Source organism: Furipterus horrens, unplaced genomic scaffold (assembly GCF_987537825.1).
Source record: "Furipterus horrens unplaced genomic scaffold, mFurHor1.1.pri manual_scaffold_2, whole genome shotgun sequence".
Taxonomy (NCBI): Eukaryota; Metazoa; Chordata; class Mammalia; order Chiroptera; family Furipteridae; genus Furipterus; species Furipterus horrens.
This window is the reverse complement of record NW_028327172.1, coordinates 4,465,910-4,492,686: the sequence shown is the minus strand read 5'-3', so window position 1 is coordinate 4,492,686 and position 26,777 is coordinate 4,465,910. Positions and strand designations below refer to the sequence as shown.

General features: G+C 51.4%; 2 protein-coding genes across 5 annotated transcripts in view; both read right to left on the bottom strand.

Annotated features, from left to right (window-relative positions):
* Nucleotides 1–1,448: 1,448 nt before the first annotated feature.
* On the bottom strand, nt 1,449–11,310 carry RBM4B (RNA binding motif protein 4B). Of its 3 annotated transcripts, none has more exons than XM_090257978.1 (4): nt 11,195–11,310; nt 10,109–10,532; nt 4,404–5,062; nt 1,449–2,026 (listed from the first exon to the last, which is right to left on the bottom strand). In XM_090257978.1, the coding sequence occupies exons 2-3, from the start codon at nt 10,518–10,520 to the stop codon at nt 4,413–4,415; spliced, it is 1,062 nt and encodes a 353-aa protein (XP_090114104.1). In that variant the 5' UTR covers nt 10,521–10,532; nt 11,195–11,310; the 3' UTR covers nt 1,449–2,026; nt 4,404–4,412. The 3 variants fall into 3 exon arrangements, with proteins under 3 accessions (XP_090114104.1, XP_090114116.1, XP_090114112.1); XM_090257986.1 differs by lacking the exon at nt 1,449–2,026 and adding an exon at nt 3,901–4,139; XM_090257990.1 differs by lacking the exon at nt 4,404–5,062 and having other exon boundaries at nt 11,195–11,300.
* Nucleotides 11,311–16,674: 5,364 nt separating this feature from the next.
* Nucleotides 16,675–26,777, bottom strand: part of SPTBN2 (spectrin beta, non-erythrocytic 2) — a 36,375-nt gene continuing 26,272 nt past the window's right edge. For both annotated transcript variants that reach the window (XM_090257959.1, XM_090257958.1), the window contains 17 exons: nt 25,474–25,737; nt 24,595–24,819; nt 24,217–24,306; nt 23,602–23,862; nt 23,382–23,512; nt 22,965–23,169; nt 22,116–22,490; nt 21,252–21,496; nt 21,016–21,154; nt 20,666–20,750; nt 20,188–20,384; nt 19,707–19,849; nt 19,535–19,610; nt 18,977–19,197; nt 18,474–18,647; nt 17,865–17,907; nt 16,675–17,532 (listed from right to left, as the gene is read on the bottom strand). In XM_090257959.1, coding sequence (XP_090114085.1) covers nt 17,299–17,532; nt 17,865–17,907; nt 18,474–18,647; nt 18,977–19,197; nt 19,535–19,610; nt 19,707–19,849; nt 20,188–20,384; nt 20,666–20,750; nt 21,016–21,154; nt 21,252–21,496; nt 22,116–22,490; nt 22,965–23,169; nt 23,382–23,512; nt 23,602–23,862; nt 24,217–24,306; nt 24,595–24,819; nt 25,474–25,737 — 3,108 coding nt within the window. In that variant the 3' untranslated portion in view covers nt 16,675–17,298. The remainder of the gene's footprint in view (nt 17,533–17,864; nt 17,908–18,473; nt 18,648–18,976; nt 19,198–19,534; nt 19,611–19,706; nt 19,850–20,187; nt 20,385–20,665; nt 20,751–21,015; nt 21,155–21,251; nt 21,497–22,115; nt 22,491–22,964; nt 23,170–23,381; nt 23,513–23,601; nt 23,863–24,216; nt 24,307–24,594; nt 24,820–25,473; nt 25,738–26,777) is intronic.

Here is a 26,777-nt window from a genome sequence, read left to right as displayed (position 1 = left end):
ACATTGATCAGTGGCCTCCTACCTGCACCCCGATGCGGGAACTGAACCCATAACCCAGGCGTGTGCCCTCGCTGGGAATTGAACTGGCAGCCTTTCATTTTGCAGGAGGTGACCCAGCCTTGAGCCACACTAGTCAGGGCAGAAAAAGAGTTTCTAAGGGAAAAGTATCTTGATTCTGCAAAGCTTTTCCCCTTCATATAAGGAACTTACTTTACTGTCTAAACTCTGTCCAATACAGTAGCCACTAGCCAGCCACATACGGCAAATCAGAGGATAAAAATTCAGTTTCAGTTCACTAGCCACATTTTAAACTAAGTACTTAGGAGCTACAAGTCGGACAGCGCAGATGTCATCCAAAACTTTATCAGACAGTGCTGATGCAGAACTGTTTGCAGAATCGAGTTTTTCTTCTTGCTTGTCCTGGCCGAAATCAAGATAGATTAAATTGCCCTGGCTGGCGTGGCTCAGCGGATTGAACGCCAGGCTACGAACCAAAGGGTCGCCAGTTTGATTCCCAGTCAGGGCACGTGCCTGGGTTGCAGGCCAGGTCCCCGGTTGGGAGCACATGAGAGGCAACCACACGTTGATGCTTCTCTTCCTTTCTTTCTCCCTCCCTTCACCTCTAAAAATAACATAGCAGTTTAACTTTTTACAAAATTTAAAAAATTTTTTAACACAGGACGATCGACCAGAGATTTTGGTGAGGCTAGCAAAACCTGTACATATTCATTTCTGTGCCTGATACTTTGCAAATCAATCATGAGGAAATCCCAGTATCTTTGCTTTATTCTCCCTTTTTGTAAAACAGGACAGTCCTTCTCCTTGGGGAATGTTGAAGCTGAAAAGGGTCTTGTGTACTTCGCCACTAGCTGGAGTGTCTGCACCAATCGGTTAACCTCTAGGTTGTACCTACCCTACTGCTCCCCGCAAAAGGAAAAATTTTGCTTCATCTATGTTAGGGTTATTTTAAGTATAAAGTATGTGGGGAAAATGCTATATAATTATATTCACAGGTAGTCAGAATTTACATGTCAGCATTTCCATATAGGGTAGAATTATGACATGTTTCTCTTTTGATCTGTCATAACTAATTTATTTTAGCCAAAGTCTAACCCTAGCAGAACACCATGGGAAGAGAACTCTTAAAATAGTTTGGAAGTGAATTTAAACATACTTTGAAGTCAAATGGAGTCAACCTGATAGGTCCTTGGTGAAACTCTGGCTCAGCCTTCTCCCGGGGCAGGATTCTCTGTGTGGGGCTTCTCTCACTGGAAAGCACATGTCTGGTTATTGAGAAGGAAGGAGCGTATCTATCAATGTCTCAATGTCTAAATCCTTCCTTCTACATTTAAATTTCAGGCATTGATTCTTTTGAATTCTGTAGTCTGAGCAAAACTGAGAAAGAACCATAAGGCATGGTTCTAAGTCACACAAGCACAAAAAGATACTTAAGTGTTAGAAACGTTTATTTGTCAAAATATCTTTTTAAAAAAAGTGGGAGGGGTGGAGTAAAACAAGACTGAGTTTCAGCCAACTTCGTGTCACGGTCACAGACAGAAAACAAAACAAAACAAACAAAACACCCCGCCCCAGGGGTCCTAGCAGTTTCAGAGGATTAGCTTCAATGTAAGAGTCCAGAGCTAACAGAAGAGCAAAAGGCTGCCTGCCACTACATGGTCACTGTCAAGGGCAGGGAGACGTTGCAGGTAAGGAGAAGGGCTCGACTCCTAAGGAAAGCAAGGTAAGCGGGGTTCCACTGTACAGGAGAAGGGGGGATGCCAGCATAATCCTTACCTAGGGCTGCTCAGGCTAGGAATATAAGGAACAGTGAAAGGCTACAGAGACTTGTATCAGGAGGAAAGAAAAGTCAACTTAGAAGCATTAAATTAAGAAAGAAAACAGTTGGTCACAAACTCCTTTGTTTACTGAAACATGAAGCAATGGGAACATCCCGGCAAAGGGGACCGCGCAGAGCAAGTTCTCATATATGACCGCAGCCCGAGGGTTCAGTCCGCAATTATCCTACCTGAAAGAGAGCACAACACAAGAGGCTTACACAGTGCCTGGGGGCGGCCTGGCTCCGAGTGCAAGGGCCCTGGTCCTGTCCTGTGTTCCGGAGGGAGAAGAAAGAACAAAACAAAGCCAAGTCAGACGGGATCAAACACAGCCCATGTAATTACCCAGGAGTCTATTATGACTATACTGTATGCATATAGGAATCTACTTAATAGCAATAATGGAACAAGAAGCAATCTTATCTGGAAGACTGCTGTGTTGGTGATAATCTTATTCCTCATTTTCTTATCCATCTTTTAAGCAAGACAACCTCTGTGATACAAGACTACTGTCACTATACCAAAGGGCATACAGATATTATCAAGTACCATAACTTAATTTCTGGGTCTAGAAAAGCAGATGATGTCAAGATTTCAAATACGGCAACTGCACTATTTACTCTTTTGTTTCATTTTAATCTTTCACAGTAAACAAGTTTTCAAAAGTAATCACAGGATATTCAAGGAGTGTTTATTTACCCTCCAATATACCTACATGTCATAGTCATAGATTTAGAGCTATAATTCTAGTAATTCCCCTAACTGACCACATCTCCCTTACCAAATCAAAAGAAATCCTAAAATTTTCTAATTCTTCCACCGATGATGGAAGCTCCAGACACCAATGGCTGGGGGGAAAAGAAGTTAACTCACACCAAGCTCCTCTACTTATTACAGACAAAGGGCCAAATCTTGGTCTTGATCTGTGCCAATCGACTTCAAAAGTTGTGACGTTCTTGAATCAGTTCTGCTAGGGAGAGACCCGAATTTGGATTCCCCAGCAGTTCTGGAGTATTTCATTCTGGCAGCCTCATTAACATCAGGCTCCTGGGACTGCAACCAACTCAGGGTTATTCAGTCCATTTGAGGTTCACACCTGGAAGGTAAGTTTCTTTAAAAGTCATCTCTAAAAAGAGGTTAGTTGAACAACCACTGCTTGCAGTCAAAATTCACTTTAAAATACCCAGGCAATACCCTTTAAAGACTGCATATACTAATTTAACATTGAACTTTGAAGCATTAAAAAGAAACAGCAGTTATGTGATTGATGATCCCACCTTACTTCAGAGGCATATCCCACTTCATGGCAGACTTGGATGCACTGGAAGTAAAAATCTATGGCAAGCTACACAAGCAGTAGGTTACCCACTTCATGCACACGAACATACACGGCTACTCGGCGGTCTCAGGAAATCTCAGTCCGGCCATGGTCATACAGGGTGTATCACTTGCCACCAGTTCATGCCATATTTGCTGCTTACTATGAGAAAGGCAAATTCCTGTCACTTTGTTTTCTTCTAAACATACACCAAAGGAACCCCGGAAACTCTGGTAACTAAGTTTAACTTTGCTACTAGGCTTCCCTTTCAAGTGATTCTCAGTTTCAAGGTACAAGGAAAACCACGAGAATACAAAGTTGTCATGGTACTATTTCCAGTTGGATGAAGAGATTTATCAATCTCTAGATATCCCAATTATTCTTGCCATCCTAACATCTTTGGTATACATTTTCTGACATAGGAAAATTTAAATTTCCAGGCTCACCACCAATGAGATTTTATATACATCAAAAAATTACCCGATTTATCTAGTTTCTTAAATATTCCTTTCAAACAAAAAACAAAACTTGCTGGAAAAAATGGGAAGCAGCGGGCTCTGCATGACAATGTCACCGGCTCTATGTGGCTTAAGTGCCCATGTGGAATGAGATGCTCCGAATACTAATAAGGAGGGGACTTCATGGGACAGTGGCATCAAAACACTCTGCTTTCGAGCATCTTCTAAGGAGTTTTACTAGCCAACTGGAAGTCTATAGTTATAGTGAAAATTCTCCCCCTGACACTAACTCCAGAACCTGTACTCTTCATTCTACACCACAGTGACTTTAGTGGGAAGAACAGGTTTAGGGGTCAGCCTCTCGATTACCACATGACTTCAGGCAAAGTACTTAACCTCTCCGAGGTCTAGCTCCCGGCTCTGAAAAGAGAACATACCTTATTGTGTAGATTAAATGATTCGCACAGAGGGCGCCCAGCAAGTGTTCATTCCCTCAACTGTGTTCCTGTAACCCAAACCTGTTTACACCTGATGAAAGAAAAACGATCTCACTCACAAAATGAGTTTGTTCTCTCAGAAGGAAAAAGATGGCTGGAGTCATACACTAAAACCTCAACAGGTCGAATGACCCTATGACTTAAGCTAGAGAAATATTAGACTAACATGTAATTTCGACCTTCTGGATACTGCTGCCCTGACCGCAAACAGGTGGCTTCAGCTTCCCCTACACAGCGTGGGTCTCTTTCAAGGCAACTAAATGGGGTCTCTTAACTGCCCCCACCCCACTCTCACCTCCAGTTTTTAAAAGGCTGAGTACCGCGCTCGGTCCACATACTGCTCCCGCTCATACCGGGCCATGTCATACAGAGAATTCCGTGCAGCTGCTGAAGCCTGCGACAGCTCACTCTCTGGCCCATAACCGTAGCCCTCTCCAACTGTGGGGAGCAGAGATGCAGCACGACGAAGCGGGCTCCTGTCCCTTCCATAATAGGAGGAAGTGGTGGCAGCGGCAGCAGCCATAGCACCTGAGTTTGGCAATAGGTGTCTGTCGTAGGGATCAACAGAAGTGGAGTTGAGGTGACTGGTAACAGCTGTGCTCTGGACTTGAGGCAGATGGGACAGGGTCTGCTCTGCGTAGTTGTACGCAGAGGCTGCTGCTGCTGCTGCCACTGCCTCGTACGAGCGGACCCGGTAACGCTTATAGTAGTCGAGCGCTCCATACGCATCGTTGGGATACACGGACTCCCCGTAGCCCACGGTGTAAGGCGTGCGCACTGCTCCGTACTGCTCGTTATACTGCTCGGTAAAGTCTGCCACGCGACCCGTACGGTCTACTGGGCACTCTTTGGACCAGTGCCCCTCTTTCCCGCACCGATAGCAGCCGCTCTGGTCTCCCATCCCGGGGGCAGTTCGAAGGCGGCTGGTGGACAACTGCACGTGCATTCGTTTGCCTTGAGGAAATAGATATGAGATTTATTATAACTCATTGGCAGTCTTTATCCTGCCCAAAATGAAAGTAAAGTAGTTGGCATAAGACACACACACACAGACACACTCCTGAGACCTTATTTCAGCAATCCTCTCCAAAATAAGTTCAAGTTTTAATACAGATTAGAGCTAGAAAGTTAAGACTCCTCAGAGACCAGCCAATACCTTCTACTTACCCCAGGCAGACCAGATTCCCTCCTACTTCTGTCTCTACAGCCTCCCCCACCCCCCGTGCCCAACAGACTTGAGTTTTTTTTGATGGGGGAAGAGTATTTTTTAGGGGACTGAGATTTTAACAGTTCTGAACCTGCCAATTCTTCCAAATCAAATATCCGACAAAACCTGAGTTATGTTAGGGTTACAAAGTATCTCTCCCCGACTTACTCAGGACCACATTAGGTCTGAGCATTTACTGCAACTTAAAAGCCACAGCAAACTTCTGTCCATCTTGTTTCTTTCAGCCATTACTGCAGGTGTCACAGCGGCTATGTTGGAGACACAAATCACACCCGGCTCATCATATGCTTTACTTGGAAGTTACACAGCCCTCCAGATTTCAACCTCACGCCCAACTTTTCAGCAAGGGTGAATCCATGCCTCCTATGGAAAAGAAAACTACCTGACCAAGGTCTCTCAATAGCAAGAATTAGATCTTGAAATAGCACTGGTTTCTCAGGGACAATGTAATAAAATGATTACCATTTCATCCTGCCATCTAGTTTACAATTCTTTATAGCGGATTATCTACTTTTTAGAAAAATGCAACGTTTGTTTAAAGTCCTCTGGGCACCGATACAAATGAGCCGCATCTAGGGATATGACCAGCACTAGGACAGCTAAGAGAAGAGCAGTCTTTGTCCTGGGTTTGTGTACCACCAAGCCTAGGGAACCCTTACTGATGAAAGCATTTAAGGTCTTTAAAAGGAGTATTTTGGCAATATTTAGTCCCAAACTGCATAAGACTTTGGAGATCAAGTCGGTGCTCTTCAAATTGTAGCCACAACACAGCCAGTACAGACATAGGGAACAGGCTTTGCATCACTCCAGGGCTGCGCAGAACAAATCCCCCCTCCGCCATCAGCAAGTTGCTCTCTCTTTGACAGACCTTGTTCTGGATGCAGTTATGCGATAGGAGGCCTCGCGCTCCATCCACCATCCTGTTGGAAACAGCCCGATTCAGGACGGCAGCCAGAACAGCGCCATGCACTGACCCTGAGGGGAGCGGGTTAGTGCAGTAAAATCACTTCAGTCAAACTCATTTCTGCCCAGTGTCTAAGGTTCCTCCCACCCTGGTTTCCAGCAGTGACTGCTTCTAACTCAAGACCCTTTATTTAGCCCTTGCTGGTGTGTGGCTCTGTTGGTTGGAGCGTCATCCCTTAAACTGAAAGGTTGGGGGTTTGGTTCTGGTCCGGGCACGTGCCTGGGTTGTGGGTTCAATCCCCAGTTGGGTGTGCAAGGGGCAACCTATCAGTTTCTCTCCCTCCCTCCCTCCCCTCCCCTCCCCTGTATAAAGTCAATAAGCATGTCCTAGGTGAGGATTTAAGCAAGAAACAGAAACCTTTCTTTAGCAGCTGCTATCAGAGAGGCTGCTAGTAGAGGCAGCCCCCGCCATCACTACTCATCCAGTCAGCAGATACCAAATGGCAACAATTCTCTGAAAGCATTTAGCCATCTCATTGTTTCCAGATTTAAAAACTTACTCTGATGTTAAGGGCCACAGGCTAACTATGCACAGAACAGAAACACACAGATTTTTGCCCCAATTTATAGCGCAAATGTAGAATTCACCATAATTTAGACAGTGGGATTACAAATCACTTGTTTGTCAACCACGTATGGTGACATTGATTTGTGTGACAGAGAGAAACTGTGCCGCAACTCAGGACAGAGGAAACACACCAACCTAAAAGGCATCCAGTCCAAAGCCTGAGAAGTACATTTTAAGGAAAAAGTTTCAAGTTAACTTGCTCTTTACTTTTATAGATCCTGGGTGCACTTTTTCTATTTTTTTAAAGAAACAAAACCCAGTGATTTTTCCTTGGTGTTTCTGTTACTACATCCAATCTTTATCCCTGCTTTATTTAGAGAGAGGAACTTCTAAGTTTATAAATATCTGTGGCAAAACCTACCTCTTGTAACTATGAAAAGCACTTAGGTAAAATCCTTTTTACCTAGAACTAAAAGATCTGCCATACCAATTAAAAGTTTTTTCCCACACAATCTTCCCAAAGATTGTAACTATGCTTTTAATTTCAATCCCCCAAAGTTCTTATAATAATTGAAACATACCGTGCTTCTCTATTACCTTAAGGAACCAGGGCAAAGGAAACAAAGTTAAATCCTACCACTCTCCTACACTTTGGAGAGGCCAAAAACTTCATAAAAGATTTCCCGAGCTCTTCAAAAGTTACTGAAACCTACTGCCAACATTTTCCATAAAACTAGCCCAATAAAAGTGTTTTCTTTTGAAGTCTAGAACAGAAAAGAATATTAAAATGCTGAGGTGGGCAACCTGGGATCCTGACTGCTGAGCTCCTATCACACCCAGTACCCAGGAGGCGGGAAACGGAGCCGACACACAGTAGTACGTACTTGAATTTAATGCTTGTTTACACACTGGGGAAAAACAGGAGACACCTGAACTCTTACGTATCCTTCCCAGTTCAGCTGCCTGGACGGTTCCGTGGAAGGCCTAAGGATTTCCAAAGCACACAGTTTGCTGACTCAGGAGGGGTGCAGTTCACTGTTGCCTGTGGCAAGAGATCAGATCCTGAAAGACCCTGGTCCTTTCAGAAGTCATACAACGTATGACCTAATGCTAAACTTTCTCCTGTCTTCTGGAGAGAAAAAGAACGGGTTATAAAATGTCTATGATGTGAAACTCAGAGTAGAGTGCTTTTTCCAGAGGGGCCAGGCGAAGATCATCAAATAAAGGATTTTTCTTTTCCAGTGATGACATTAAAAAAATATCTTATGGCTCATGTGTTACTCAGATACCCACTTCTTAAAGTAATTAAACGTGCTTTATTAAGACACTGCTCCCAAGCCAGCTCCCCCAATTAACCAACTCCCACAGACACTGTTTTGTCCCCGTCCCTTTATTCAGTTGCATATCAGAAAGGGAAGGACGCGCAGTATTACATGACTAGGGCATCTCTGCAGTTTGGACCTGATGTTCGCTGCATTCTTCTTACATTTTGTGTATTATCTGTCAAGCGAGAACCCCCATTTCTCGCTGCTACTGTCCATTCGTGATCCCCTCCCCTATCAAATGAAAATAATTAAGAATATGTTTGAAGCTGTCTGAAGCGCAACAGCTTTACCATGAAACAAAAACAAATATAAAGAAGAAGAGCTATCACACTTAAAGCGTTTCTAACCGTAACAGAAACGCACTGCCATGACCAACACTCACCTTTCACCAAACAGTATTTTTACTGTCAGAACACTCTCCTGTCTCTACCTCCTTCTAGCCTCACTGACCATCCTGAGAGGGAGGCACCGCAGGGGGCGGTAACTCTATTGTGAGTGGGGAAGGCGAAGCAGAGGTGAAAACACTTGTCTGCAGTCCTATGACTAGTGAATGGTGGCAAGTATCTAGGACTTTTGCCCTAGGCTTTAAACAGCAGCTAAAGGCCGGGGCACCACTGGCTGTGACCACAGACGTTCGGTGCACGAGCTGCAATCTCCACTATTTGCAAACTTTCTTACCCTTTTCTGGTCCACCTGTCCTCTTCTTCCATTTCTTTTCTCCCCGTTTTCTAGGTTTAGCAGAGGACCCTTAAGTACTCCTTAAAAACCCTGCTACTGGCACTCAGAGAACAGTGTTGATTTATGACCCTGAAAAGTGGCTGTAAATGTGTGCTCCAAGGTTATGCTGTCAACAAAAACCTTGTAGAACAGCGCTGTCCGACGGAACCTTCTATGACGACGGCAATGCTCCGTATCTGCACTAATACAGTAGCCGCTCACCTCACGCTTTCTGAGCGCCTGCCATGTATACAGTACCATTAAGAAACTGAATTGTAAATCTTATTTAAAATTTCAATTTAAACGCTACACATGGCTAGAGGCTACCATATTAGTATAGTTCTAGAGTCATCAGACAACCTCCTGTGGTATTAATGACAATATATGTACCCTTATTATTGGTATAAATAACACGTTATTTACTAGACTCTTACTGTAATCTCCTTAGAAGCAGGACCATCATTCCCATTCAACCTAATCGTTTTAGAATTTATTTTTTCCTTTAGGATTAAACAACAGGCAGAGCAGAATCCCGTCAGTCCTCGACTTACAATGGTTTGATTTTATGATGGTGTGAAATGCATTCAGTAGAAACCATATTTCAAACTTCGATCTGTTCCTGAGTTAGTGGTACGTGGTGCAGTGCTCTCGTGACGCCAGGCCATGGCACACGGTCACGAGGGCAAACGAATGATACTCTACAGTGCGGTGGTACATGTGTTTCAACATCGACTTACGATGTTTTCAACTTACAGTGGACTTACTGGGACGTAACTAGTCATAAGTTGAGAAACATCTAGTCCATGGTATGGGTTTTGGCTCTGCTGGAGCTGAACAAATTTGAGCATTCAAAAGATACGCCCCCAAATCCAGGGCCACCACCCAGATCTATAACACAGGGGTTCCTCAGGTGTCTCTGTTCCTCTTCCCCACAGTAGTTTAAACTCTCAAACATGAGGCTTCCTGGTCCTGACCAAAGCAGCAGGTGAGCCATGGCCTTTAGCCTCCCTTCTCCCAGGAGGGACTCATTTGCCCACGCAGCTTAAACTTCCAACAGCACTGAAGTGAGTGAAGCCTGAAGGACAGACCCCCCAGTTCATGATTCTATGCAGTTGCTGACAACCTAAAAAGGAAGCTGGCAAATCTGAAAAGGGAGTAACCGAAGGCACCACCCTACCAGCCTCATGGTCCTGTGTCCTTGCCTACGTCTCGAGCCAGACCCCACTGAGTTCTGCCACCCAGACCCCAGAGCAGTTCACCTTGAAACTCTGTGTTGTCGAGGCCCCTGATGGCCTCCACCGCATCCTCTGCGCGCTCCATGTGCACGAAGGCGTAATCTTTCACGATGTCGCACTCGATGACGGGACCGTACTCTTCAAACTTGGCCCGGAGCTCTTGGTTGGTGCAGGTGGGGCTGATGTTGCCCACGTGCAGCTTTGTGGAGGTTTTGCTCTTGTTCTTACTGGCTTCCACGTTGATGTTCACCCCGTGCAGCTTGTAGTGGTGCAGGTTGCGGATGGCATCCTCCGCCGCCGTCTTGTCCTCTATGTGCACGAAGCCGTAGTTCTTTATGATGTCACACTCCAGCACCTTCCCATACTGCTCGAACAGCGTGCGGATCTCCTGCTCCGTGGCCTCCCGCGGCAGGTTTCCTATGAACAGCTTCACCATCCTGACAAGAGCCTGGGAGGGAAGCGGCAAGATTTCCAGAGGTTAGGGGTGGAACAGGCGATCTCGGTGCGTTGCTTTGGGGTCACTCTCTCTCAGACCTTCACACAGGCGCCCACTATTTTGTTCTCAGCAGAGGGAGAAAGGTGTGTTCCTAAGGAGTGCTGCGTGGGACATGAGAACGGGAGGTCGGGGATCAGCAGCCACTGCACCCTGTCATCTCCGTGAAATGAGGCGCCTTAAGTCACTGGCTGAGCTGTCTCACGCCCTAAAATGCTCTCTGGGGGGCAGGAAACAGCAGCGCCCGAACCAAGGCCGAGAGACATGTATGTGAGTGTCCCTGGTCACAAGGTTTTGGAGGGAAGTCTGTGTACCTCTCCTGCATGAGGTTTCACTTTTCAAAATACTCTGAGAATAAAAGGGTCCCCTTGGCCCCAATCTGGGGACCCCACAGACCCTCCCCAGAGGCACAGCCTCCCGTTCCTTCGCCCCAACAAAGACTGGACCCGACCCTGCCCCGCCCCCTCCGGAGACCCGGCCCCGCCTCCTCCCGTTGTCTCGTCCGGTTCCCCCGAGGAGGAACCCAAACTGGGGGCCGTCTCCGTCCGCTGAGACCCGGCCTGGCCCGCCCCAGCCCGCCCTCGGGCTCCCCACACACCCACAAGACGCCCTCCTACCTCCGGGCGGCGGCAGCGGCTCCCGCGTCAGAGACAACCCTACAAAATGGCGAAGGCCGCTCGAGCCTCAGAGCGACCCGACCCTTTCTCGCGCGCCAACTCACGCACGCGCGAGTGCGCGCTGCCTGTCCCCTCCCCCTTCGGGCCGGGCGGCCAATCCCACGGCCGCATGTAAATGACTGCCCCAGGTTCAGCTCCCAGTCGCTCCGGCGCGGGGGCGGGGCCAGCGGGTGACGGCGCGGCGGGGCGGAGGTCAGCCAGCCCCCAGCCCCGACTAGCCAATCATTACCCTGGAAGGGGTGGGCGGTGCTCTGGCGTCAGAAGGGCTCCGGACGCAACGATTGCCGTGGTGAGCTCGGGAGGCCGAGGTGTCACTAAGAATCCCAATGGATGGCGCTCTGAGGGCCCGCGGAAGCCGGGGCGGTGGGCCGGCAGCTGATGACGAAGGGTTACCTCACTGGGTCCCCTAAAAGAGAGCTTTCTTAGCGGGCTGGCTAACTTCTAGCGCAGCTTGGGACATTTTAAAAATACAGACGCCACATTTTAAGCAAACCTAGTCATTTTTTGTAGAGCTTTAAACATAATTAAACAGTTTATTTTATTGCAAACATGTTATTCGTTGGTGATGAAACCGAACCAAAGACGGCAGAGCTGGGACGGCTCTGGAAAGCATTCTCTGCAGGCTACCCTCAGGCCCGTTCTGTTTGCTCACGTGCATACGTGGGCTGGCTTCTCTCTAGCAACGGTGTGCCCCTCACAGGTCCTGGTCTGGTGAGCACACCAAAGGAACACTGGGTGCAAAGGTCCAGAGGGGTTCCTCGTTTGGGTGTGGGACAAGGTCTGCACGTCCACGCGAGGCAACGGCGAGTCCTGGGCCACTTTCCAGCATTTAAAATGTAGCTGTGGTCCAAGGGCACCTCCTGGTGGCCAAAGGGGAACTATTAGCTGTATTACTCACTCAATCACTCACCCTTGAACGAAGAATAGACGTTTCTAAAGATGGATGGATTGAGTTTATCTCGGAGCAGAGCATGCCAGCGTGATTGTCAATCGCCCTTCCTCTCTTGTGGTGGCTCCATAGAATCTTTTCTGATATCATCAGGCACAGATTCCTGAGGCTGCCCTCTTCCTCCTCAGCTACTTGGATGTATTTCTTTCAGTAAGTTCTTTCAGAAGAGGCACCGTCCTTGCAATTTTAATAACATTCATGCTTGTCTCCCACCTAATTCTATCTACCTCTCTCCTTACAGTTTCCAGTCGTTTCCAGTCTCTCTACAGTCACTTTTAAAACGTGGGTAGGGACCTCCTCACCCATTTCTGAAATAGCTTTCAATCATCGTCACCACACTGACTTCACTAATGGAGGTTCTGAACCTGCTATCACCCACCTTCATACACTGTTTTGGGTTCTGTTACCGTTTCCAGTTCCTAGAATTTTCCAAGATCACGAAAACTAATGTCCTTTGAACAGTTTTCACCATGTAAAAAATGTCATTTCATTTACCACCCTTTTCCCCTGTCTTTATACTGTTTCTTCGCAAAGCTCTGACTGCACCATTCCATTTCCTTCCCCCATCTATTCCCCTACTCTTACTGATTCCCTTTTATCTCCTCTCCCCATCCCCCATAGGCAACCATTCTAATGAGTTACATGTGTATTAGTTTGTGTTCTCAGAGAAGGAAAACTCTGATTCCAAAAAACCTCCGCTGCCTTGCGGCATACCTCTTCAGGGAAAGGCTAAGGGAGTAAACCCCGACAGAAAATCCGAAGCCGGAGTCCCTAAGGCGGTTTGACGTTGTAGTCAACACCGGCAACTCCTGCGGCGCACCTGAAGCCAAGCTGTATTGACTCCGTCTTTCCCTTGGATCCTTCAGCTGCGAAGAGAGGGGGGGTCTGCTGCATGGGCAACAGCAGACCCTCCATATCACCCTGCCCAGGCTCTGTAGCTTCAGCTTCACTGGAGAGGACACTCCAGCGTCATCGCAAGATGTCGATTCAACACGGGAGGAGACAGATACCGTGTCACTCCCGAGTCGGACTGCACAGCCATTTTCGGCGGTGCAGATAGACTCTTAAGAAGCTACACCATCGTCTCTCGAGACGGACGGCTGCCGAACGAACGAGTTTGTGTTCTTGCAAGACATCTTTTTAGTACACGATCACTTTTTCCATTTAAAAAATGTCTTATGTGAAAAATTTCAAAAAGGCACAAATAGAGACTATTATAATGAACTCCTATGGACCTTTTACCCAGACTAACAATTGTCAGCATTTTGCCCATACTTCATCTAGTGCCTCTATTTTTTTTTTTTTTTTGGAGGGGAGCTGGAGTTTTTAAAAGCAAATCACAGACATAATGTCATGTCTCTTATTAGTACTGCAGTGTCTGCCTCTAATTAAAATGTCCAGTGTTATGCTCTGCTAATATTATCTAATATTTATATTTGAACTTCCCCTAGATTGTTGCAAATGTCTTTTATAGTTGGTTTCTTCTAATATGGATCTAAACAAGGTCCCCTGATTGTGCATTTAGGTAACTTATTGTAATTTATGTAAATGTGTTGCAGAACTCATTGTTTTCTTTCTCACTATGTGCTATGTTGCTGTATCATATCTAATCACTGATAAATATTCCATAGGGTACCACCACCATATTTTACCTGTCCATCTCTGGATGTAGGACATCAGGTTGCCTTCAACCCTCCACCATTATAAACAAGGTTGGAATTAACATCCTTATATTAATTATGAATGCCCTAATGGATCCATGCAAGAATTTGGGAGAGTGTAAGCCCTGGGTGAAATTGCTAGGTTTTTCTCTGGAAAAATTGTACCAGTTTACCCTCCTACATACAGCACACAGGGGCCCTGTATCTCAACATCCCTGTTAATGTTTTATATTATCTAGTTTCCTCATTTTTGCCAGTCTGATACAGTGGCACATAAACTGCTGCTTTAGCCCTGGCTGGTGTGGTTCCATGGATTGAGCATCAGCCTGCGAACTGATGGGTCACCAGTTTGATTCCCAGTCAGGGCACATGCCTGGGTTGCAGGCCAGGTTCCTGGTTGGGGGTGTGCGGGAGGCAACTGATCGATGTTTCTCTCCCTCTCTTTCTCCCTCCCTTCACCTCTCTCTAAAAGGAAATAAATGAAGTGTTAAAAAAAAAAAAACTGTTGCTTTGATTTGCATTTATCTGATTACTTGATAAGTTATTTGGTTTTACTTTTCTGTGAATTTCCTACTTATATATTTTGCCCATTTTTCTTGCCAATTTGCAGGGTTTTCTTGTATATTCTACATATTAGTCTCTTTTTGGTTTCAAGTATCTTCTTTCATTCCACCAAATTATTACCTTGATATCCTTCAATGAACAGAAATCCTTGATTTTTTATGTAATCAAATTAATCAATTTTTAAAGTTTGTGTTTTTGAAGTTTTGTGTAAGTTTTCCTTTTCTACCCGCAGAGTCATATATATTCTTCTACACTTTCTTCTATTAACACTGTTTTTACCTTTCACATTTAGGTCTGTAGTTCATTTTGACCAGTGCTGTTCCAAATAGAAATATGTGAACCACAGATGCAATTTAAAATTTTCTAGTAAACATATTTAAAAAGTAAAATGAACTTTAATACTTTTGAAACCTAATATAGCTAAAAGACCATTTCACCATATAATCAATATAAAAATTCTTAATGAGATATCCTAAATTCTTTTATTCCTCTTCAGTCTTTGAAATCCGGTGAGCCTTTTACACTTAAACACGTCTCAACCCAGACCAGCCACAGTCCCAGAGCTTAGCAGCTATGTGTCGCTCACAGCTACTGGACCGGACCGCACAAACCCAGCCGTCACCCTTGGAGGTGGTGGTAGGTGAGAACGCGAACAGGTCTTTCTCTAAATAATGAATGCGTTTTCAGCTGTCCGTATCCCCCCTGCCCCCCACGGATTTGTGGGGCCCGATTATTGTGCTCTAACCCATCTCAGGTTCCTCACTGCTCCGCACCATTGTCATCTTCCTTGGAGCTTTTCTTCCACTTATATACAGAGGTGTCTCCCAAGACTGACTTCCTGACCTTGTGCTTATCACCTTCTATGTCCCGTCCTCCAGGCTTTGTGCTAAGGCTTCGTGCGCCGTGGCAGCTTCAGCTGTGTGTGTACGTGATGCTCAAACCCCGTTTTCATTCTTTCACCGTTCACAATGACTGGCCGCATTCTGCAGGACCTTCGCTTGGCTGCCCTATTCATGTGTACATTTTACATGTTAAAATGATCATTTCTCCATTCATTTCTCACCTCCATGTACATTTCCTCCTAATATTTCCAATTATCAGCTCTTCCCAACCCCTACCCGTGCTTGCCATCTTGGTGTGTAAATACCCAGATTCCCCAAACACACCACGATGCATGACTTTTCCTTCATAGAGTTAGCATTTTATATTTGCACCTGAAGAAAAAGAGGTTGTAGTGCTAATGTATTCTTCCATTTAGTCCCATGACAGATTTTCTAGTCACATTTATTTACATGTTTACTGTGGATATTTCCAAATCTGCTTTTCTTGAAAAAGAGATAATTATTCTGTGGGCTATTTGGTCTACCCGATCTCATGGTTGGTGATCATTCTGGGGCTGTGTTGTACTAGTCCTGGGCCTGCACGCACCTAACCCTGCCTGTCTTTGTCATGGCTGATGATGGTCAGGGTCAGCCAAGGCCCTCGGCCAACAACGCTAAAGATGGGGCTGCTTTCCTGGAAAGATCATCTCTGAGCCCTGAAAAGAAATGGTTGTTTGTGTGTGAAGGGGAAACAATGAAAGAGCAAAGCTCTTTCTGAAGAAGACCACCAAGGCAAATACCGCCGACCTAATTGCCAAGCGAGAGACAAAGCAGATTCCTTTTTCATACTTCACTGGATTGAGCATATTCTCCAGTGTGTGTTTGTGTATTTACACACTCAGGATGGTTTCCCAGGGTGTCGTCATTCTATTGGTCAGTGGACTTGGAACCTGCTGCTTATCTGATCCCTGTGTAAACTCCCATGACCCTCCCCATTGGGGAGCAGACAGAAGGAGGGTCCATCATCACCTTGTATGTGCTGTTCTCCACTGCCAGGCTGAGCAGTGGCTGAACTTAGGTTGTGGCAATTCTTTCCAGTCTCTCCTTTTTAAAATTTTTTGTCTCTGGCTTTTGAAAACAGTTGAGACTCATGAGTGAGGAAAGTTGTGCACCAGGGAAGGTGCTTTTTAACATTAATTCTGCTTGTTAACATCGCTCTGACCCATGGTGAACTTCTTTGGTCAAAACAGAGGCTTGACATGGGTCAACCAAGCAAACCAGAGGCCATTATCAAAATTATGTGATTCTTCGAGGGCTTGGAGGCAGAGTGGAAACGTGCCACACAGGAGACCAGAGCCAAAGGGAAGAGCATGGGCACAGCAGAGAGGCTGGTGGGCAGGGACGCAAAGACACCCAGAGGCAGTGTGAGAAGCTGAGCTGTTTAATCACCTCCTTGGCCAGACGCAATCAAGGCTGTGGGTGTCCCTGAACAACGCACACCTGGAAGCCATTGAGAGTCCCTGGAGATGGAGTGGCCACTCGAGTCAGGGGACGAGGAAGGATGGGCAGGGGGAGCTTCGGTGTCTCCAACTCCATCATCTGGCCACCTTGCCCCCAGGTCCTGCTTCAGCTCTTAGAGGTTCCTGGCTGGTTCCCAGGGGCAAGGCACCAGATGGCGTGCCCCCGCTGTGGTGGGAGAACGACCCTGAGGCAGGGGCAGCCGTTCCCCATGTGGCCTATACTGAGGGTGCGGCACTGTCCGCACTGTGGTGGGGAGAGAGGTGTAAGGCCGGGGAAAGAGGGGGTAGGGGAGGAGTGGAGTCGGGGGTTGCCTGGGTCCCACCACCAGTCTGGAATTAAATAGCAGAAGAGAAGGGTTGCCCTTGGGAACACTGGCTTGTCCCCAGAGACAGTTCCTGGTGATGGGCTGACCTTGGCAACAGACCCTAGCAGCAGGCAGTTGTCCTGACAAGAGGGTGGTCCCTGTTGACAGTCCCTGGCAGTTTCCTGAACAGAGGGAGGGAGCTGGCCTGGGAGTCTGGCCGCCAGCTACTTATTCTTCTTGAAGAAGCTGAAGCGTTTTTCTCGCTCTCGTTCTCTGCCATCCTTGCCGCGAAATACCACAGGCCCCTCAGCCCCGACGGGCGATACCGGGGGCATGGTCATGGCCCGTGTCATGCCCCGGGTGGCACTGGGCACCGCTGGTTCTTCAGGCTCTCCGGAGGTGGAGGACGCAGTGGCAATGGCTGCATTCACCACGCGCAGCCACGAGCTCATCTCTGCCTACAGGGAGCGTGGAGAGATGACCGGTCAGCTGCACGGTCGCTGTGCTGAGGCAGCCAGCCGGTCTGTGGATGGCAGGGAAGTGGAAGAGGAGGAGGCAGAAAAATGATCTATTTCATCTCATTGGAGAAAAAGACCCCTTAAGAGAGGGACCACATTTTGGAGCGGCCTTCACACACATTGCATCGGCATGTTGTGGACTGTCTGATTACAAAGAATGAGACACGTAAGGAAAAAGCGAGCGAAGCCTGAAGAAAGGGGAGGCCGCAGTTGGAGGGTTCTAAGAACAGCAATGGAGTGATGGGGGCGTGGGAGGAGAGAGGACAGCTCACCTCGTCCTTGGCTTGGAATAAGTATTCTTTTCCATCCTGTAAGCTGTAGAGAGAGAGAGAAACCTCAGGGCAGGGCTGAAAATTTGGACTGGCCCAGTCAGTGCTGGGGAGGACTCAGTTACCACCCAGAGACCAGGCCGGAGGCCGCGCCCGCGGGGGCTTCCAGCCAGATCGGACACCTCCCGCACATTCTTCAGATTCCCAGGGCCGTGCAAAAGCAGATCCTTCCTGATTGGCTACCGAGGGCCAGGGTGAGCTCACCGCCATCCCAGGCTATGCCCCCAGCTCTGGCTGCTTCCTGGCAGGTGGGGGCAGGCCCCTGGAGTCCCCAGAGGCAGGGAATGCCAGCACCCTGCCTTCAGATATCCCATGCAGGATAATTTTCAGCTTGACATTGCCAGCCGTCAGGCCTGAGTCTTGGAGCTCCTGCTTCCCTTAGTGTGGAATACAGCTGGACAGCCCCCACTCGGACCTCTCCCTCCTCTACATCTCTGTTCCCAAATGCCTGGCTCTGTAACTCCATCCCTTCCAGCCCTAGCTCATGGCAGCCCTTCACCTTGTATCACTCTGACCTCCCCTCCCATCCCGAGGGCATGGTTCTGTTCCTACCCCAGCTTGAAGACATGTTTGCGCTTCCGATAATCAAAGGCGACACTGCCCTGGGCCCTGGCCAGGCTGACAGGCACTTCTCCGTGGTATGGCACTCCCGCGCTGGCTGCCTTTGCATCCTTGTAAAAGCCAAGGCTCCCACGCCGCAGGACACAGTACACATTCTGCCATGACCTGGGAGGGAGGCGGTGCAGGTGACGAGGCTGGACAGGCCACGTGACCAGCTTTTGTGGGGCTGGTCACCCCGGGAAGAGCATGGGTGTTCTAGGACTTCCAGTGCCTCTCCTATCCTTGGGCCTGTCATCTCTACATCCTCCTGGCCTTCACCTGAGGCTCCATTCTGCTTCTGCGCCCTATCCGTTTCCTAGAGGACACTCCTCCTCCAGGCCCCAGCATCCCTGCACTCCCCCCCACCCCCCGCCATTTAGGAAGGGGTTCTAGGCAAGCGTCTCCGGAAGGCAGTGAATGGGGAGGGCACAGCACTGTGTGGCCAGTCCTGGTACCTGTTGGCAGCCTTCTTGCCAAAGGCCTCCATCTCCTGTTTGCGGCACAGCATCCCCTCCATCTGTTCCTGGGCAGAGAGCTCTGGGCCTCGTGGGGGCAAGGTGGCAACACGGGCTGACTCGGATGACCTGCTCTGGGGCATGCTAGGAGGGGCCGAGCCCTGTGTCCGGGTCTGCCGCTCTTCCTGTGGCCCGTTGGCTTCGTCCCCTGTGCCAGACCCCTGTGGGGAAAACATTGTCTTGGTCAAAGGATGAGGCGGCACGTACCTAGCCTGGATGTCATGAAGCTTGAAGTCTAAGAGCTGGGCCTTCTGCCCCCAAGTTGCCTTTGGGCCTCTGCCCTGTCCTGTCACAGTGTCCCCACCACCCAGCTCATAAACCTCTTTGTCACTCCAGATATCACACCCACTCCTCCAGGAGGAACTCACAGGCCCTACTGGGAAGCTGCCCTGCCCAAGCCTCTGTGGTTTCAACAGGGGCTACAAGGACCAGAAGCTCAAAGAGGGTGTGCGAGGCGGGGCTGAGATTCCGATGGGGTGCAGGGGGCGGCAGGCTCACCAGTGGGGACTCTCTATCTGTGCAGACTCCATTAACGCTGGCTGGCTGTGTGGATGCTGGTAGCTGGGGGTCGGTTCTGGAATGGCAGGAGGTGACACAGAACAATGTAAGTCCTTGGGTTGCTCAGGTTCAGCCCCACCCTCCTCCCCAAGTGTCCCAGTTCTGATCTGACCTCTCCCGAGAAACATCAGGAGCTGTCCGGCCGTCTACCAGGCCCCCTTCGGGCAGACTGGCTGCGGGCTCTGGAGCAGGCGGCTGTTTCCTCCGTGCTTCCTCCTCCCTCTTTCTTTTCCGCTCCTTCTCCTGCTCCTCCAACTGTCAAAAGATTCTGAGGTCAGAGCATAGAACGTCTCATTGAAGAGGACCAGGGGGCTGAGGAAAGCTGAAACACCTCAGCTCTGACGACACAGGATGGAAAATGGAATTCTAAAAGAAGGTAGGCATTAGAAGCAACTGGGGAGATGGTCTTGCTTAGCGTCACCCAGGGCAACCGACGCCCCCTAAAGCTCTGGGTGCGAGCCTAGCACTCTTGGCTCACATCTGGGAGATGCTGGTGCAGTGGGAGGAGAGGACCTGTCTTCTGCCAGCAGGAGAGCGCACAAGGCTTGGGGCAGCGGGCGGGGGCGTGGCACCCTGGGTCCTGTGGAGCTCACCATGGTGAGCTTCTCCAGCGCGCTGAAGCGCTCCTCCCAGGCCACCGCTGACTTCTGGAAGGCCTCGTGCCGCTTGATGAGGCTCTCGACTTCATCGACGGTGCAGCCGAGCTCAGCACTCCGCACCAGTGGCTCTTGGCTGCACAGCCAGGCCTCCGCCATACCCGCATCTCTCCCAAACATCAGCACCTCCAAAACTGCAGGGATGGAGGGGGTCACAGGAAGATGGCAGGTCAGAGCGGGCACTGGCAGAGCACTGTGGCCACAGCACATCAAGAACAGGGACACAGAGAAAGCTACTGCCCCAAAGCAGGAGCAGAGGACATAGCCAGGCAATACAGTACCAAGGGTGGGCGCCTTGAATCTCAGGCCCAGGATTCCTGGTCTTACTCTAGAAACTGCAGGGTACAAGACTCCCAACCCCTCCTCCCGGGACCTGGTGCCCTGAGCCAGTTTCCTGGTCCCCAGAGTAGCTCACCAAGCTGGAGCCAGTCCATCTTCTCCTGCCATTTGTCCGCTGTCTCCTGGCGCCGTGCCTGCAGCTGAGACAGTTTCTCCGAGATCTGGGGGCAGAGATGTGAGTTAGCGCCCAGCTGGGCTATTCCGGGTCCCTGGAGGACTCACACAGGGGAACCAGTGATTTCTGATTTCAAGAGGCAGACAGTTCTGGGGGGAAGACAGGATGGGAAATCCCGGAACAACACTGAGGGAGAGAAAGAGGAAGGTTCTAGAAAGAAAGGATGAGAGGAAGCAGAAAGACTCGGGAGAAGACTCAGCATTCAGGCCTCTGCCATCAGGATGACCCGGCTGTGCCCAGGCCTCGCCCACCTCCTCTGCCGCATAGTGGTTCCTGGCCAGCAGCTCCTGCCCCATGTCGATGCAGGAGGAGAAGCGGTCGGCCCTGGCCTCTATCTCTGCTTTGATGCCCTGGTGGTTCTTGATAACCAGGTCTGCGGAGGACACATCCCTGGGGGTACAGAGCCCATATCACACTCTGCTGCCCACAACGCCACGCCGGCGAACAGCCCACAACCCCCATAGGCCTTGGGCACTGCAGGCCTCACCGGGGCCGCTCCTGGGCATCCATCTGCAGGTTCACGCCGTCCATCCAGAGCATCAGCTCCCGGACGGCCACGAAGAAGCGGAACTTGTCCGTGGTGTCCAGCAGCAGCTGACGGCGGGCGGCAGAGCTTCCCTGAAGCTGCGCCCAGGCCTCAGCCACAGCCTGCATGTGGCGGCCGATCTCCTCGGCCTTGTCTCCGGCGTAGGCCTTCTGGAGCCGGTGGCCATCGTCTTGCACCTGCTGGACCTGCAGGGCCCCAGGCCAGAGTCAGGCAGGGCCGCAGACTCCGAGGGGCTGCAGTCCCCCTCCCCGCCCGGGGCTCTGCTCTCCCCCGCCTGCCGGTTTTACCAGCCACACAAGCAGACGAGGAGCAGGGCTGATGACTGGGAAGGATGGCGACTGGGGCTTGGGGTCAGCCTTGCCATACTCCGCCCTGTTGGGTCTCTTCTGGGAGCCTGGGCTTAGCCTGGGGAGCCGGCCATGAGCCAGCTGGGCTTTTAGAGGCCTGTCCAGAATGTGAGGGACCCTAAATAATGCTAGATGAGATTTTCACCCTGAAAAAGGGACATGGGTGGGGTCTGACTGGGTTTAAATGGCTGCAGGAGGGATCTATGCTTGGTTTGTGTGGGACTGATTTTAGTACAACATGAAGAATGCTCTTGGCTCTTGGGACCATGTGAATGGCCTTCAGGGAAGCTTGTCATTAAAGGTGTGAATGCGGTGGTGAGATGTCCCTGGCCAGAGGTGTTTATCCGGATCAATTCTACCCCATCCCTAAGTGGCCTTCCAGAGGATGCCAACCCCCAGCCCGTTTCCCACGAAGTCTCCCCCAAGCCACCCCTGACCTCACGTGCTTGAGTCAGACCTGGGCGCTGAGGGCCTGGATGTCATGCTCGAAGGCGCAGTGCCGGCGCTGCAGGGCCTCGGCCGCGTTGAGGTCCCGGCCGGTCCCGTCCGGGAGCTGCTGCTGCTTGTGCTGCACCCGCGCCAGTGCCTGGCGGGCCCCGTGCAGGAAGCGCTGCAGCTCGTGCGCAGCCGCCAGCACCTGACCCCGCGTGTCTAGCAGCTCGAGCAGGTCAGCCCAGGCCTCGTTGAGGCTGTCCTTCCACTCGGCCACCGTGGCCCGGGCGGCATGGCCCCCAGCAATGAGCCCATTGGCCAACGCATTGGCGCTGTCCACACGCTCCTGGCCGATGGTACTTGTGTCCCGGGAGAACTCTCGGAACTTGTCCCGGAGCATCTGGTGGAGGAAACAGTTGACTGTACAGCTCTGACAATGTTCCTGCCTAATGGGTGGCGAGTCCTCTCACCCCAAACTGAGAACCCACTTCTCTCCCTGGGCCACGTGGGCCAAAATAGGTTTCTCCAGCTGGGGTGCGCTCTTGATCAGATGCAACCGGTTCCCAGTGACCGTGAATTTGACTAACACCCCGGCCCCCAGCAAAGGCAGGAGGGGCGCTTGGAGCCTTCGGCCTACAAACCAGGGTACCCTCTACTGTCAAGTCCTGTTGGGAAAGAGTGACTGGTCATTTCCTTCTTGCCCAAGGCCATGCACAGTCCCATGTCCTCCTTCTGGCACAAAACCCAGGAGGACAGCCAGCCGAACCTGGTTCGCACCCTGCCCCCCGCTGCTCTGCACAGGACGAGGCCCTAGGCTCCCAGTGGGTCCTCTGCTCTCCCAGGAGCTGATCTGCAGCTGGTGCCCCCCCCTCACCGTCACGTGCTCGTAGTCCTGGCCCAGCTCGTGGGAGGCCGCCACCACCTCGCGCTCCTGGATCCACTGCTCCAGGTCGTCCAGCTCCCGGCGCAGCTGGCACAGCCGCAGGTGCTCCTGCAGGCGCTCCTGCCGCTCCCCCGCCAGCTCCTTCAGGCTGGCGTACAGCTTGTCCACCTGGGCTTGGCGGATCGATATCCGTGTGCTGTGGGGTTGGGGGCGGCAGCACGGGGCTTAGGATGCACGGCTCCGGTCGCCCGCCTGTCCCACAGGGCCCTGTAACTGCTGGCCAAGTCCCTGCTTCTCCACCTTGCTAGACGCTTCTGTGTGCACCTCGTGCGCAGGCTCCATGATCCCTGCACCTTCTTGGAAGCGCCCCCCCCCGGCGCTGGGCCCGCTTGCTGCCGCTGTGCTCACCTCTCCGGGTGGTTGTGGTCAATCATGTCTTGGCTGCTGGCTGCCAGCTGGTGGATGGTTTGGGCATAGTCGGCCAGGGCTTGCTCCAAGACCTGATGCTTCTTCACCTCGGCCTGGGCGCTCAGCTCATCCTGGCAGATGGGACAGTGGGCATCAGGGAGTGCGGGTCACGGGGAGGAAAGAAGCAGGCACACAGCCTGGGCTCTGCCCTGGCTCTCACCTTGGCTTTCTCCTGGCCCATCATGTGTAACTCCTGCTCGCCCATCCAGGCCTCCGCCTCCGCTGCGTCGCGGTAGAACTGCTGGGCCCGCAGGGCCTCCTCGAGGCGCTGCCCTCGAAGCTCCAGCTCATGGCTCAGGCGCTTCCACGTTTCCTGTAGCTCAGCCAGCTCGGGGCCCGCCGCAGCCGCACCCAGGGCCCGCTGCCGCTCCGTTAGGTCCGCAATCCGCGGCTCGTGGCCCTGGATCTCCTTCTGCAGGGTCTGTCCCCAACAGCAGAGGTGGAATCGCTGACAGGCTTGCTAAGGGACCCCCTTACACCTACTCCCCATCAAACCCCCTCCTGCTCTTGGTTCTCTTCCTTCCTGAATCCTCTCCCTTCCCCTCCCTGCCGGCCCCAGGATGTGAGAGTAGAGCTCCTTCAATCCCCACGATCTACTGAGGGAACCCACCCTCCCATGGCAAGCAGAGTTCACCCCTGAAGTCTAGGGTTACACACACAGCATCGAGCAGGGGGTGGCGATGGGGAGACACGGAGAAACCCCAGGTCTTAAGAAGAAACAAATTTCCATGTCTAAGGAGGCTTTGGGGACCTTTGCCTTTAGCCTCTGCCTCACCTGGTTTTTCTTCATGAGGAGCTGGACGCTGGGCAGGTCCTTGCCGTGTTCCCTGGAGCTTGCCATGGGTAGACGCTCTGTCACCCACAACTGAATGAGAAGGGGTGGGGAGGTCAGGGGAGGTCTGGAGGGCAAAATGACAGCTAGGGGTTGGAGAGTGGGAAGAGCTGGGGGAAGGTTTGCCAGGGCTCCTGGTGTGTGTAGGACATGGTCACCTCTGCTTCTAGGGTAAAGGGACTTAGAGGGCATCTCCAAGTGTCCCTAAAGGGTTGATTTTCAATGTCAGAGGGAAGAGAACACTGTGGCATCTCCCCAGCACAAGGCAGGGAGCAGGCTGTCATGGTGACGACGACCCCATCCCCGACCCCAGTGACTCACGATCTCGTCCTCCACGTCCCGGTGGAACTGGTGCTGCTCGCGAGAGGCCTGCAGGCGCTGGCAGCGCTCCTTCATGGGCCGGCGCAGGGCCCTGAACTTCTCCTCCACAGCCCTGGAGGTCCTCTCCACCTCCCCTGCGCCCTGGTCTTCCTGGGCCAGGGCTTTTGCCTGGGCCTGGATCGCCTCCACCTCCTTCTCCCGCACGGCCATCTCCCGCTCCAGCATCTGCCAGCCAGGAAGAGGAGGGCAACGTTATCACCGAGCTTCCACCATCAGACTCAGAGGGGACCCTCGTCAGTATCAGGCCAGTCACCATGCCTTACCCTGGGCTCACCCCAGGGAGAGTATCTCCTCATGGCCTGCTCAGAGGCTCTCAAACTTTAATGTATGTAGGAGTCCAGGGAAGGGGGACGTGGCAACTGGGCCGGTTAGCAATGCCTCTCGGTTCCAAATCCACCTTCCCCTGTTCTAAGACATCAGAACTGCACGCCGCACACACTTCTCCCTCGCCGGCTGCTGCAACGCTAGGCCTTGTCAGTAGAGGGCGATGGAGGGACCCCACAACGCACAAGAGGAGGGGGCTTCTATTTGTGGTTCCAGTGTGCCTGTCTTCCTGTTCCTACAGACAGGCAGGAGAACCAGTGGCTCTCGCCCTCCAGCAAGTTTTGCTGGCATCCCTGCTTCGGCCTGCCAGCTTCAGACCTTCTCTGGCCCGTGATACCCCAGCAAATTTCTGCCGTCAGCGGGCCTCTGCCCTCTCTGAGGTCTGGAACCCAGCCTTGGGGCGGTCTGAGAATGGCTTCCCTGATCTCAAGACCTATAGCCACCCCCCCCCCCATCTCCTGCCCTTCCCCACCCGTGTCAAAGGCCCCTGCGCACCTGCTGCTTCTTGAGCAGAATGTTGACACCAGTGAGGTCCTTGCCGTAGTCGTCGGAGTGCAGCTGGGCCTGCAGGCTCGCCAGCCAGCTCTCCAGGGCGGAGCAGCTCTGGGCAAACAGCTCAGCCCGGTTGGCATCGAAGAGGCTGCGGGCCTTGGCCTGGGTGGTGGTCTCCAGCTCGTCCCAGCGCTTGTGCAGGTCCTGCAGCTTCTCTGACACCAGGGCTTTTAGCTCTGGCTTCTCGAGGCTCAGCTGCTGCCCTTCCTGGGTGGTGGACAAAGCAGAGTGCGGCGTCAGAACCGGACAACACCGAACCTCGCAGACCGGCGACCTGAGTGCGAGCAGTGATCCCAGGTTCTTGTGTGTTCTCCTTCGCATGCTCTTCTAGAAGGTTTAACCCCCTCTAAGCTTCCCTGTCTCGGTGCTGATCAAACCCGAAACCGCTTCAAGGTGCAGCTCAAATCTCACTTCAGTGAAGAAGCCACTGAGGTCTTCCCCATTTTTAGTGCCTGTGGCTTCTAGTGTTAAGTCGCACGTGGTCTTGTGTGATGTGCTATCATTTCAGCTCCTCCCCCCTCCCCCGACCTGCAGCAAGCGAGTCTCCTGTCTCCCCACTCCCAGCCTTTCTGCTGGAGGTCTTGTTTCTGGGGAGGCGAGGGAAGCACGGTCTCTTGATACTTGCGTGCAAGGCAGGCTGGAAGTGCCAGAGTTATTAGCCCCAGAGCCAGTGACACACTGGGAGTTGGTGGACAAACAGCACTTCTGTGCTTTGGGGGGTGGGGTGGGTAACTCGGATGCACCCTTGTCTCCCAGGGCGCACCACCAGCGTCCACTGGCGTAACTGGGAGGTAGTGGACCCTTTATTGACTACATTCCCTGCCCCGTCTCAGCTCCCCGCTGCCCTACTGCTCCTTCCCGTGGTCACCCCCCATTTAAGTGGCCTGCCCTGGAGGCCCTGTTTCAGGGGCTGCTTCTAGGGGAACACAAACCAAGACACATGCTGCCAGGATGGAGTGTCTGGTCTAGCACTGCTCGGGTGGATTCACAAACCTTCAGCAGAATCCACACTTTGATGGACAGTCGTTACCTGGTGACCAGCGCTTTTCATGACCCGGCCCAGGCTGTTCCCACCTTTTCTCCCATGGGGCCCCTTCATGCATTCTGTGCTTCTAGGGGGACTCAGCCTGTTCGCGCTGTTTTCTCCACCTGGGGATATCTTTCCTCCAATACCTGCTCATCCAGGTCCTACTCGTCCTTCACGACCACCCTGGAGGCCCCTGCTTCTAGGATTCCCTCACCTTCTC